The following is a 13,048-nucleotide window of genomic DNA, read 5'->3' as shown; positions in this document are numbered from 1 at the left end:
GGGGTTACTACTGAGTGGGGGGGGGTCAGCAGAGCTGGGGATCTGCTGAACAAGGGTACCACTGAGCCAGTGTTCTACTGGCCCCCTTTAAAACAAAGAGAAAATCAATACCCACACAGGGCTTTTGTCAAGCTTCATTAATGCATCACAGAAGCATCAAAAACACATCCAGAAAAGCATGTTGAATGCAGTGATGCAGAGAGCTCGGCGGATTATGAAGACATTTGCCCAATGCAGCCCCGTCTCATCTGGTGTGAACCGGCCCTATAAAACACTTATGCAGTGTGACAAAAGTGCATGGAAATTAGTCCCCCTTAAATCATATGTAACTGTTACATTGCTGTCCTGCATGATGCATCTGTGGTGCGCTTGTCAAAAGTGCACCAAAAATGCATTAAAAACTCACCGCTGTGTGTTTTTGGTGCATTTTTTGAGTCGCATGTACCAGTTTCACAGGTGCATGCTAGGAGACAGGAATCCAAGATATGAATAAAAAATGCACTGAAAATGCGATATGCATTTTTGCAAAATGTGTACTGCACCAGTGTGAAAGGGCCATTATGCTTTGGAAACTGTGTACATACCCTTTCCATCAAAGTAAAATTTATAAATTTGACCCCTACTATTGACCATCTGATACTTAGTTTCTATCAATTTTGTGCTCCTGTTTTTGGTGCATGAATGGAAGAATGAAAATTGGTAGATATAGGCACTACTCAGGTGCTTTTAGTCATGGCATCCATTTTGCAAGTAGAAAAGAAATGTAACTAAAAATGGCCAAATGAATTATCCCCTTTTAAGTTGTTTCGTCAAGGAAAATAATACGTTGACATGTTTTCTCTTTATACCAGAAAAAAACAGGTTGAGCAGGTGATTCAAGCAGTCCATTAATTGTGCATCCATGAAAGTATTCACAGCACTTCACTTAATTTTGTTATGATACAGCCTTATTCCAAAATGGATTAAATGCATTATTTTCCTCAAATTCTACAAACCATACCCCATAATGGCAACGTAAAAGAAGTTAATAAAAAAACAACAAAAAAATCACATGTTCATAAGTACCGTATTTATCGGCGTATAACACGCACCCCAATTTAGGAGGGAATTTTAAGGAAAAAAAAACTTTTAGGAGGGAAGTTGAAGGGAAAAAAACTTACATTTAAATGCCCATCATTGCAGCCTTCTCAGTGCAGCCTTGCCCCAGTGCAGCCATGTCAGTGCAGCCTTCCCCAGTGCAGCCTTCCCCAGTGCAGCCTTCCCCAGTGCAGCCTTCCCCAGTGCAGCCTTCCCCAGTGCAGCCTTGCCCCAGTGCAGCCTTCGATCCCCTGTCCCTGCTTGCTAGGCTTCAAAATCGCCGACCGCGATTTGAAAATGGCGCCGCCGGCGCCGAAATACACAGAGCCGGTCCTCGGCTCTTTCCGGCGGGTCTCGTTTACTTTCGGCTCCACTCGTAGTCCCGAGCGGAGCTATCCGAGTAGGTTCGGATAGCTCCGCTCGGGACTACGAGTGAAACCGAAAGTAAACGAGAGCCGCCGGAAAGAGCCAAGGACCGGCTCTGTGTATTTCGGCGCCGGCGGCGCCATTTTCAAATCGCGGTCGGCGATTTTGATATTTTGACAGCTCGGGATCGCAGGGGATCGGCGTATAACACGCACCTGCGACTTTCCCCTGATTTTAAGGGGAAAAAAGTGCGTGTTATACGCCGATAAATACGGTATTCAAAGCCTTTGCTGAATACTTTGTTGAAGCACCTTTGGCACCAATTACAGCTTCAAGTCTTTGTGTATATGATGCTACAAGCTTGTCTCGCCTGTTTTTGGGCAGTTTCTCCCATTCTTTCAGGTTCTCTCAAGCGCCATATCGGGTTGAATGAGAAGGTCTGAGCTCTGGCTGGGCCACTGAAGGACATTCACAGAGTTGTCCCATAGCCACTCCTTTGTTATCTTGGCTGTGTGCTCAGGGTTAGTGACCTTTTGGAAGATGAACCTTTGCCCCAGTCTGAGGTCCAGAGCACTCTGGAGCAGGTTTTCATCAAGGCTATCTCTGTACATTGCTGCATTCATCTTTCCTTCGGTCCTGACTAGTCTCCCAGTTCTGAGAGTCCCTCAGGTGCCATTTGGTAAACTCCAGACGGACTGTCATGTGCCTTTTTACTGAGGAGTGGCTTCTGTCTGGCTGCTCTACCATACAAGCCTGATTGGTGGAGTGCTGCAGAGATGGATGCTCTTCTGGAAGGTTCTCCTCTCTCCACAGAGAAACGCTGGAGCTCTGTCAGAGTGACCATTGGGTTCTTAATCACCTCCGTGACTAAGGCCCTTCTCCCCTGATCGCTCAGTTTGGCCAGGCGGCCCACTCTAGGAAGAATCCTGGTGGTTCCAAACTTCTTCCATTTACAGATGATGGAGGCCACTGTGCTCATTGGGACCTTCAATGCTGCAGAAATTTTTCTGTACCCTTCCCCAGATATGTGCCTCTATACAATCCTGTCTCTGATGTCTGCGGACAATTCCTTGGACTTCATGGCTTGGTTTGTACTCTGACTTGCACTGTTAACTGTAGGACCTTTATAAAGGCAGGTGTGTGCCTTTCCAAAACCTGTCCAATCAACTGAATTTACAACAGGTGAACTCCAGTCAAGATGTGGAAACATCTCAAGGATGATCAGTGGAATCAGGATGCACCTGAGCTCAATCTTGAGTGTCATGGAAAAGGCTGGGACTACTTATGTGCATGTGGGGTTTTTTTTATTATTTATTTTTAAAATAAATTTGGAAAGATTTAAAACCAACTTCTTCACATTTAAATAATTAATTTAATCCATTTTGGAATAAGGCTGTAACATAACAAAATGTGGAAAAAGTCACACGCTGTGAATACTTTCTGGATGCACTGTATGTTAAGATTCTTGGGTAGTGTATGGAGTCAAGCATGGTCCTATATGACATTCTATTTTCTGTACTGTTAACTTAAATGTTACCGTTACCAGAATCCTATTTGTTTCTGTTGTTTTAGAATAAGGAGAAAATCACATCCTACACCCGAACGCCTAAGTTGGATAGGAATGAAGTTGGAAAAGAAATGAAAGAAAAATCTTCAATGAAAAGAAAACTCCCCTTCACAATCAGCCCACCTAGAGAAGAAGAGAGAGATTCTGACACAGGTAGATGACCCAGAATGATACTGATGTCCTGTCATATATTCTGGCCTTTTGTTCATTCTAGGTAACTGTATGTAGCTGGATTTGAAGATTTAGTATTCATGTGATCTGGTTTGGAAGTAGTGTACAGGTAGTCCCCGGGTTACAAACAAGATTCTGTAGGTTTGTTCTTAATTTTGAATTTATATGCAAGTTAGGACAGGTACATCTTTTTTTTTTTTTTTTTCCTAAGTGTAACCCAAGCCAAATAAAATAATTTTAAGTGTTTTGGATAGCATAGGGAAGGGTTAACACTCCTGTAGCATTTGTTTTGCTGTCTGTGCCCCGTTTAGAAGATTTCACTTCACTTTCTGTCCCAATGACAATTGGATTTTGAAACTTTTAGGTTGTCATGGAAACAAGCATTGGTGATAAAGCGTCAGTGGAGACACCTTTTTCCCATATTAACTCTTACAGGAGTGAGTTTACCTTCTTAGGGGTAGATTTCCTATCACTTCCTGTTGTCTCCCTCCATTTGAAAGTATGAGTTGAATGTATGTAACTCGGGGACTGCCTGTACTATTACCGTAGGTTTATTTACAGGCCTTTTGATTTATAGTATAAAAATAATAAAACAATGTTAATAGTTACTATAAAGGCTCATTCAATGAACAATGCATAGAACAAAATGCAGTGCACATAGCAGTGCATCAAGAACTACCTTGTACAGATATGATTTTAGTAAGACCTCATTCACACGGGCGTACTACAACGAACACTCGTGTTAGGGCCATGTTTTCCTGCTGTCTGCGTTCAGGGCTGCGAATCCACACAGCTGTCAAATTGGAAGCAGCAGCTTTGTCCGTGCAGCCACTGCGCCCTAGTTGATATAAATGGGACACCTGTGCATCCCTGTGTAAGTAAGCACAGCCTTCTCAGGGGCGTACATTGAATTACGCTCCTGTGAACAAGGCCTAAAGGGTATTTTGTATTCTTCGCTATGCACTGGTCACTGAATAAATTTGCTAGATTACAGGAGTTAATAGAACACAATAGCGGAGATGTTGCAGCAAGATTTCACCCCCCCTCCTAATTCCACCCTCCTTGGAGCAGTCTTCAGTATGGTCTCTTCACATCCTCGTCCTCCTCCTCCTCCTCCTCCTCCTCCTCCTATTCTCCTGAGTGATGGGGTATTGAATGCTGCAGGGAATGTCATCAAATAATATGGCATGGCTCTCTGCAGCATTTACCTGTGTGTCTGACTCGTATGACTTGTCTCCAGGGAGTGGGTCCTTGACACCTTCAGCTTACAGGAAGCAGGTTAAAGGTATCTGGGATCCTTTCAACCTGAAAGAGAACTGGCACACTGGACCATGGAGGAAGAAGTTATATTACTAGGGAGGCTGTTTTTAAAAAATATATAAAAATCGACACTGGAGTTGGACTTTATTTATGGAAAACTCCTCACTTTTTCCTTTCTTAAGCTGAAAAATACTTTACACCCTGACAACCCTGGCTTTCACCTACGTCTCAATTACACCAGGTTCATATTTGTGCATTTCTGCAGGCCGTGTTTGTGTGGGCATCGCAGCCAGTGTTAATTTTGGCAGCAAATTTAGATTTAGTATCTTAGTCTTAGGACTAAAATGGCATTTTAGTTTTAGTACCATTTTAGTCTTCTGCAACTGTTTTAGTTTTAGTTTTATTTAGTTGACTAAAATCTCCAGTACATTTTAGTCGTCTAAAATCTAATGGGTGTAATGAAATTGTAATGGATTAAACATTTCTCTACAATTTCTAAACACTTATACTGCTGGAGTGAAATATCTCATATGTTATTATTTGTTATTGAGGTATGAACATGCACTACAGACCAGTGTTAATTTTGAAGTCAAATTTCAATTTAGTTTTAGTCTTAGTTTTTTGACTAAAATGCCATTTTAGTTTTAGTCCCATTTTTAGTCTTTTGACTAAAATGCCATTTTAGTTTTAGTTGTATTTTAGTCATCTCAGTTGTTATAGTGGTATTTTAGTCGACTAAAATAGTATTCATTTAGTCGACTAAAATGTTTTAGTCGTTTTAGTCAACAAAATTAACTGATCGCAGCCCATTCATTTCAATCAGCTGCCGTGTCTGCAATTGCCCCAGAAAAAGGTGCATGCACCTTTTTTTTCAAAACCATGTGGTTCCTGCACACTCACTGCAATTTTACATGCGTGGGGATGCCATTCAGAATGAATGGCAGGCCCGCATGTTTTTTTTTTTTTTCAGAGCAGCGGGTTTTCACTGCAGGTGGTTGCATATGCAAGAATTGCTGCGATTCCCACACACGCATAGTTGTGAACCAAGCCTTAGGTGGATGTCAAAGGCCCACTGATTAGATGCTGGGAAAGCGGAGGATCCCAGATCTCTGGAGTACACTACACCAGGGTTCTCCAAACTTTCTAAACAAGGAGCAAGACTTTAGGGGGGGCAGACTGTGGCCATTGGGAGTAAACGATGCCCTATCTTTGGTATTAGGGGGAGAAATAGTTGGTGTCAGCGGGAGGAATAGTGCCCCAGTGTTGGTGTCAGTGGGAGTCCAAATATTTAAAGGGGAGTTCCACTCAATAGTGGAACTTCCGCTTATTCGTCTTGTCTCCCCCCTACGGTGCCACATTTGGCACCTTTCAGGGGGGAGGGGGGCCATGGGTACCTGTTTTTGACAGGTACCGTCTCCCACTTCCAGAGACGGCGCTGTCTCTCTAAAGTTCGGCCCCCCTCCTCCTTCCTCTGCCGCCGGGTCATCTAGAAAGAGCAGCACGATTCGTGCATGCACAGCAGGGAACCGGCAGTGAAGCCAAAAGGCTTCACTGCCACGTTCCCTTACCAGAATGGCGGTGAAGATCAGCTGGAGTGCTGACATTGCGGGCATCCTGGACAAGTGTCCATATGTTAACCACTTCACGCAAAAGGACGTACACGTACGTCGGCACTTTGAGGCTAAATACCGGGGTTATGGCAGTAGCTAGCAATTTTAGGGAACGCCGCACGTTTCTCTTTAAGATAAAAGTGGTCTCCGTGGCGGATTCGCTGCGAGATCACTTTTATCAGCGGCGGGAGAGGTGCCCACCCCCCCTCTCGCCGCGCTCTGGTGGTCTCTGCCACTTACTGGACCCGCCAGTAGCGGCGGAGACTATCGTGACCCCCAGATCTCATATTTAAGAGGTCCTGTCGTGCTTTTTTTCTATTACAAGGGATGTTTACATTCCTTGTAATAGGAATAAAAGTGACCCAAATTTAAAAAAAAAAAAAGATTGTGTCAAAATAAAAATTTTAAAAGTAAAATGAATCAGAAAAAAATTTTTTTTAAAGCGTCCCGTCCCGACGAGCTCGCACGCAGAAGCGAACACAAACGTGAGTAGGGCCCGCTTATGAAACTGCTGTTTAAACCACACATGTGAGGTATCACCGCGATCGTTGGAGCAAGAGCAATAGCTCAAAACTGGTAACCTGTAGACATTTTAAAACATTGCTTATGGAGATTAAGGGTAAAAGTTTGTCGCCATTCCACAAGGGGGCGCAATTTTGAAGTGTGACATGTTTGGTATCAATTTACTTGCGCTTGTAAGACCGCTGCGCAAAGGCGGTGTGACAGGAAGTATTGCAATGACCACCATTTTATTCTCTAGGGTGTTAGATATAGGGTGTTTTTTATAGAGGTCGTCGGCCGATATTTGGCTTTTTTTACTTAATGGCATCGGCTGATCGTGCTGATAAAAAAAAGACTATTATAACTTCAGCGGGACTTGCAAATAACTTCTGTAATAGAAGTCAATGCAAGTTGCCTTCAGTTATCTGTGGAAACACTTCTCTCCTCCCTGGGCAGCCTGCCAAGTCTGATAAGAAGATGCATTGTATCTCTTCAGGTACTTTTATCAATAGACTGAACTCAGTGTGGAGGAGTTCTCAGTTTAACCATTTAAAAACTAAGTATTTTCTGATACTTGTTGCTTACAAGTAAAAATCCTGTATTTTCTGCTAGAACATCACTTAGAACCCCCAAACATTATATATATTTTTTTCAGCAGAGACCCTAGGGAATAAAATAGCGGTTGTTGCAATATTTTATGTCACACGGTATTTGCGCAGCGGTCTTTCAAACGCAATTTTAAAAAAAAAAATACACTAATGAAATTAAAAAAAAAAAAAATAAGCAGTAAAGTTAGCCCATTTTTTTTGTCCAAAAGTTTTGATTACCTGTTTTTGTGTATTTAATATTTAAGATAAAGTTATTTTTTTTTTTAATCTAAATTATACATACAAGTAAACTGATTGGAGCTTTGTTTCTTTTAATATGTATGTTTAAATGTAAAAAATTTTCTGTATCACTTATTACTTAAAGCAGTTGTATACCCGCTGAACATTTTTTTTTTTTTTTTTTTTTACCCCTGTAAAGCAAAAGGCATAATGAGCTAGTATGCACTGCATACTAGCTCATTATGAAATACTTACCTTAGAACGAGGCGTCGGTATCTTACCTGGTCCACGCCGAGGTAGCTGACATGTTGCCTCGGCGTGTCTTCTGGGTATCGCGGTTCCAGCGCTGTGAGTGGCTGGAGCCACAATGTCATCACTCCCGCGCATGCGCGCAGGAGATTTCTTTTCCGGCAAGGTCCAGCAGTTGCCGGGCCTTCAGCCGAGAATCCCCTGTGCGCATGCGCTGCTGCAGTTAGCGGCTCATAGCAAGGGGAATATCTCCTAAACCGTACAGGTTTAGGAGATATTTTTTTTACCTACAGGTAAGCCTTATAGGCTTACCTGTAGGTAAAAGTTAAAAAAAAAGACTATACAACCACTTTAAGGCTGCTTTCACACTGGAGCGGGCATGCGTTGACGGTAAAACGCTGTTAGTTTTAGCGGCGCTTTACCGTCATTTTAGCGGCGCTATTCGGCTGCCAGCGGGGCGCTTATAACCCAGCTAGCGGCCGAGGAAGGAGTTAAATGCGCCCCTGAAGCGCTGCTGCCGAAACGCTTTGCAGGCGCTTCGGCAGCGGTGCGCATTCATTTCAATGGGCAGGAGTGGTGGAGGAGTGGTATACACCGCTCCAAAGATGCCGCTTGCAGGACTTTTTTTTAACATCCTGCCAGCGCATCGCCTCAGTGTGAAAGCACTCGGGATATCACACTGAGACTGCAGGGGAGCAGTTTTACAGGCACTTTACAGGCGCTATTTTTAGCCCAAAAGCACCTGAAAAACGCCCCAGTGTGAAAGGGGTCTAACTATTAGATTTTATGAGATGAAGGGAAAATTTTTTTTAAAAAATCGGCCTAATATATCGGCCCCAAAAAAATTGGCATCATATATCGGCCATCGGCCACCGCGATTTCTAAATATCGACATCGGCCAGAGAAAAACCCATATTGGTCGACCTCTAGTTTTATTTATTTATATATATATATATATATATATATATATATATATATATATATATATATATATATATAATTTAAAATGTTTGGGGGTTCTAAGTAATTTTCTAGCAAAAAAAAAAATTTCAACTTGTAAACAAATGTAAAAAGGAGGCTCAGTCCTTAAGTGGTTAAAAGTCAGCAGCTGCAGTATTTGTAGCTGTTGACTTTTAATTTTTCGTGGGGGGGGCTGGACCTCCTCTTAAAAATCCTCAACTTTCCTAGGAAACCTGTAACTGGGGTGGTAGTTGAGGAAGAGTATTTTTATTTGTCTTATTGTTCTCCTATAGTAGGATTGCTTTGTAATGTGCACTTCTGCATTTTTGTATAGTGTATAGTGTGGGAGTCTAAAGAATAAGCTGCTCTAAAATGTTCAAATGCTATAGCAGGCGTTCTGTTTATTGTTAGACTAGACAGATATGTCACTGACATGACTGCTGCAGCTTATTGTGTTTGGTTGCCTCGCTCTCTCAATATTGATGGCTTGTCACGTTTTCATTGTTATGCAAACCAGTATGTAGCTCTAGAGTCAGGATTTCCATGGCTTCCTAAAAGGCACTTCGGCTAGTACAGATTGGCCTGCTCTTTGTTCCAAGTTTATTTTTCAGTTGGATGTACAGAAGTTCACTGAACTTGGAAATGGGCAGTATGTTGAATGGAAGAACATGAAATGATTATTACTGGGGTGAAATGGATTGCAGGTGTAGCTGAAAATTTAGAGAAAACATTGTAGCTGTTATTCATAAGCTGTTTTCCTGTAACAAGGCTGAGATGCTTCACACTGTTTGGAAATAGAACAGTTTGCTGTGTGGTAATGGTTTTTTTTTTTTTTTTTTTTTTTTTGAGTTTGTACTCAGTAATGATTAGTAAACATTATTTGCATTAAATGTTTTTGAAGATTTGCAAGCATGAACTGTAAACACTTATAGATCTCTAAACTCTGATCTGAGGCCGTATAAGGACCAGGCGCCGTTGGTTGCTGAGCCAAGGTTCAGTAGTCATATTTTGATAGATATAGGTCACACTCTCATACTTTGGAACAGATGTTACATTTTTTATGTAGATAGTTACACTTGTGCTGTTCTTGCAGATATTTAAGGTTTGTTTAATGCTATAAGTAAATGGTCTAAACAAGTGACATCTGTGCTTTTCACTAAAATTAGATCCTGTCCGTTGACTATAAAGGAAAGTCTTGATTTCTAGTAATGTGCAGGTGTAGCCACCAACAGAATCTTCATATCCCCTTGAAATGTTTATTACTTCGCTTCTGAGGTGGAAATGACTGCTGTCATGTGCGCTGTCACTTTAAGCCCTGATGCTACTTTGAAATCGCGCCCACTTCACTTGAAGTAGCGCGATTTCAAAGTAGCAAGGTCAGTGCGATTTCAGGTGCTACTTGATAGACATCTGGTTGGCTTCATGCACAGATGTCTTGAAGTCCCACCTGAAATCCGCAAAAGTAGTGCAGGAACTACTTTTGCAAATTGGTGCGGAGCTGCAAAATCGGTGTCGCATCGATAGGAACAGTGTCATTGCCTCCAATAGGCTGCGACTTGTCATGCGATTTGATCTCTCAAATCGCATGACAAATTGCTCCAATGTGAACCTAGGCTAAGGGATAGGAGTGTTTAAAAATAGCATATGAGGAGAGTTTACTCTGAAGATTCACTCTGCTGGTCTGGGGAATTGGCTGGCAACCTGTTTTTGTAGCATGTGTGCATAATGCAACCAGAGAGATATTGTTGCAGATACAGGCATCTCAGCTTGCATTGATTGCTCAGATGTCATTCTCTTTTGTTAATTCTTGTGCACACTTCATTATCGTAAATACATTTCAGAGTGGTATTAAACTCAAAAACTAGAGGTGCACCGAATGGAAATTTTGGTGCTGAAACCAAAAATGAAAATTCAGGATGCACTTGGCCGAAACCAAAAATGACAGTTTTAAAAACGTGTGTGTATGTATGTGTGTATATATATATATAGATGATATTCAACACTTTAATATTATGAATTTAAATGAATATGCATTATTGTCACCTTTAGCGCAAGAAAAGCTCAAGAAAAATGCATCCCTTGAAAGTTCTGTGTGTCTTCACACTGGTCTGCTGTGCTTCTGTTGTGTTAAAAATCTTGCTGCATTTTTGGTCAGTAAACAAAAAAAGCACCAAAAACGCACCGCCCCGTTGAAATGCATTGAAAACGTAGCAATGACACATCAATGCATCGGTGTTAGTTTTTTTTTTTATGCAGTTTTTGAGTCACCCGACCTATGAAAAACACACCTTATGCTCAGTAAAATTGCAGTACTATCAGGGCAAAATTGCGTGCGTTTTGGATGCCATTTTTTTGGCACCTATTTCTCTATCGCCAAATTGCAGAGAAAAACATTTTCGGACGATCTGTTTTGGCCGCTGAAATTTTGTTGCATCTCTAGCAAAAACAGCAAATCGTTATTTCTTGATCAAACATTACAGGACACAGGCATATTACTAGACGACTGAGTTATATGTTGCTACCCTCAAATGATTGGACACTGGCAAACAGAACTGTAAAGGCCCCCCAAATAACCCCTCCCACTGACAGGTATCCTCAGTTTTTGCTAGTGTCCTCTATTTTCGTTTTTTTCTGCTCTGACTTGGCTACGTACTAGCCCTTCTGGCTACTTGCACAGCTTTCGGAATTGTATGTAAGGTCTCTTGTCGGATAAACATATACTGTACATACCATGCCTCCTCACTGCCTTCCAAATGCTGAATGAGGATTGCTCTTCAGACAAGCCATATACTCTTGCTTCGCCTATTTGGAATACCAAGATTTTTTTTGTGTGTTTAAAAGTGTTGTACAGATAAGGGTATTGTGTTTCAAGCTAAAATTCGTCAAGTTTTCAGAAAAACCTCATATGCTGAAATTGTGTGTATAAGCATGTATCTTATAATGAAGTATATATGCTGTTAACATGGACTCTTGGTAATCACTGCAGCCATGGTATTTTCTTTAACAAACTGACACATGGTATGTACTGCAGCCTTATGCCGCTGCACTTGCTTTACAGTTAAACTGTCGACCTTACTGAGAAACAAAACAGGACTTGATGTTTCAGTAAATGTGTAGAGCAAAGAAAATATTAGTATCAAGAGTAAATAAGCTATCAGTGTTAACATTCAAAAATTTTAAAGGAGAAATCCAGCCTGAGCTCATTCGGCTGGGCTTCTCCTATGGGTCACAGGAGTGCAATTCGTTTTGCACTTCTGTGACCTGTTTTCAGCAGAGAGCGGTCTGAAGTCCGCTCTCTGCTGACATCACCAAGATAATTCCAGGCACCACGTCATCCCGACTCTGGAAGTCTGGATCCGCCAGGTGCCTGGACTGATAGCAGTCTCTGCCTCTCAGCAAGCCGCTGAGATGGTCGCTTCTCGCCCCTCCACAGCTCAGCGCTCCAATGAATGTGGAGGAGCAGAGCAGGAGAGCTGCTGATTGACAGTCAGCAGCTCTCCGCTCAGGGAGTAGTGAGAACCCAGCCATCAGGGGTGTTCGATGGCTCGGTTCTCAGTGAAGAGGCACCGGGGGACTGATGCTGCATCCACCTAGGTAATTATTAATCTGCAAAAAACAGGATTCCCATACTTCTCCTTTAGGCCCCTTTCACATGAACGGACCGTTCAGGTCTGCCTGTCAGTTTTGTCGGCGGTCCTGAACGGGTGCTCCATGTTAGTCTATGGAGTGACGGATGTTAGCGGTGACATGTCCGCTGACATCTGACCTTGTCGGATCCACTAAAATCAGACGGCTGACCCTACGTTCGCAATTGTCCCTATCGGATCGGGTGAGATCTGATTGAAACAGACATGCTGTCCGTTTTCGTCCGATCTCTCCATAGCAATCAGCGGCGCTCGACAAGCCCCTCCCCGCTCAGTGAGCAGAGAGGGACCTGTCATCCGCCCGGCTCAGTGGAGATCAACGGAGAGATCTCCCGCTGAGCTGGCGGACTCCGTGGTCGTGGATCTGTCTCATGTGAATGAGGTCTTAAAGCGGGGGTCCACCTATCTATCGTTTTTTTTTTTGTTTTTTTTTTTGAGTTCATTCACAAACTTTTCTTCTCAGCATTACATACTTACATATTGTGTGTAATATGTCCGCCTGTGTCAGATTTAGTCGGAAAGAATAACTTATAATATTCACTGCAGGCGGTTTCCATCTTCATTGTGGGCATTTGAAGCCCACAAGCATTTATTTCCTGGATGTGGTGAATGCTGTGCTCCCAGCATTCACCGCTCGTTCCAGCATTCACATGCTCAGTGGCATCCTGGGAAGCCTGAGACTAGCTCCCAGGAGTCTGGGAGAGGCTAGAAACACGCCTACTCCCACGGGAGGAGAACCAGGAAGTGCAAAGAAGAATAGAAAAATAAAAGGTAATTACAGCGATTTAAATTTTTTTAAATGGCATGTCAGCATCT

General features: G+C 42.4%; 1 protein-coding gene across 4 annotated transcripts in view; it reads left to right on the top strand.

Moving 5' to 3' along the window:
* ANKRD12 (ankyrin repeat domain 12) overlaps positions 1-13,048 on the top strand; it is a 222,323-nt gene that overhangs the window by 124,502 nt on the left and 84,773 nt on the right. For all 4 annotated transcript variants that reach the window (XM_073631354.1, XM_073631356.1, XM_073631353.1 and 1 more), the window contains exon 3: positions 3,016-3,163. In XM_073631354.1, the coding sequence (XP_073487455.1) occupies positions 3,016-3,163 (148 nt within the window). The remainder of the gene's footprint in view (positions 1-3,015; positions 3,164-13,048) is intronic.

The sequence above is a fragment of the Aquarana catesbeiana genome, linkage group LG05, assembly GCF_042186555.1.
Source record: "Aquarana catesbeiana isolate 2022-GZ linkage group LG05, ASM4218655v1, whole genome shotgun sequence".
NCBI classification, from domain to species: Eukaryota; Metazoa; Chordata; class Amphibia; order Anura; family Ranidae; genus Aquarana; species Aquarana catesbeiana.
Note: the sequence above shows the minus strand (reverse complement) of the source record. Positions and strands in the feature narration are given on the sequence as shown.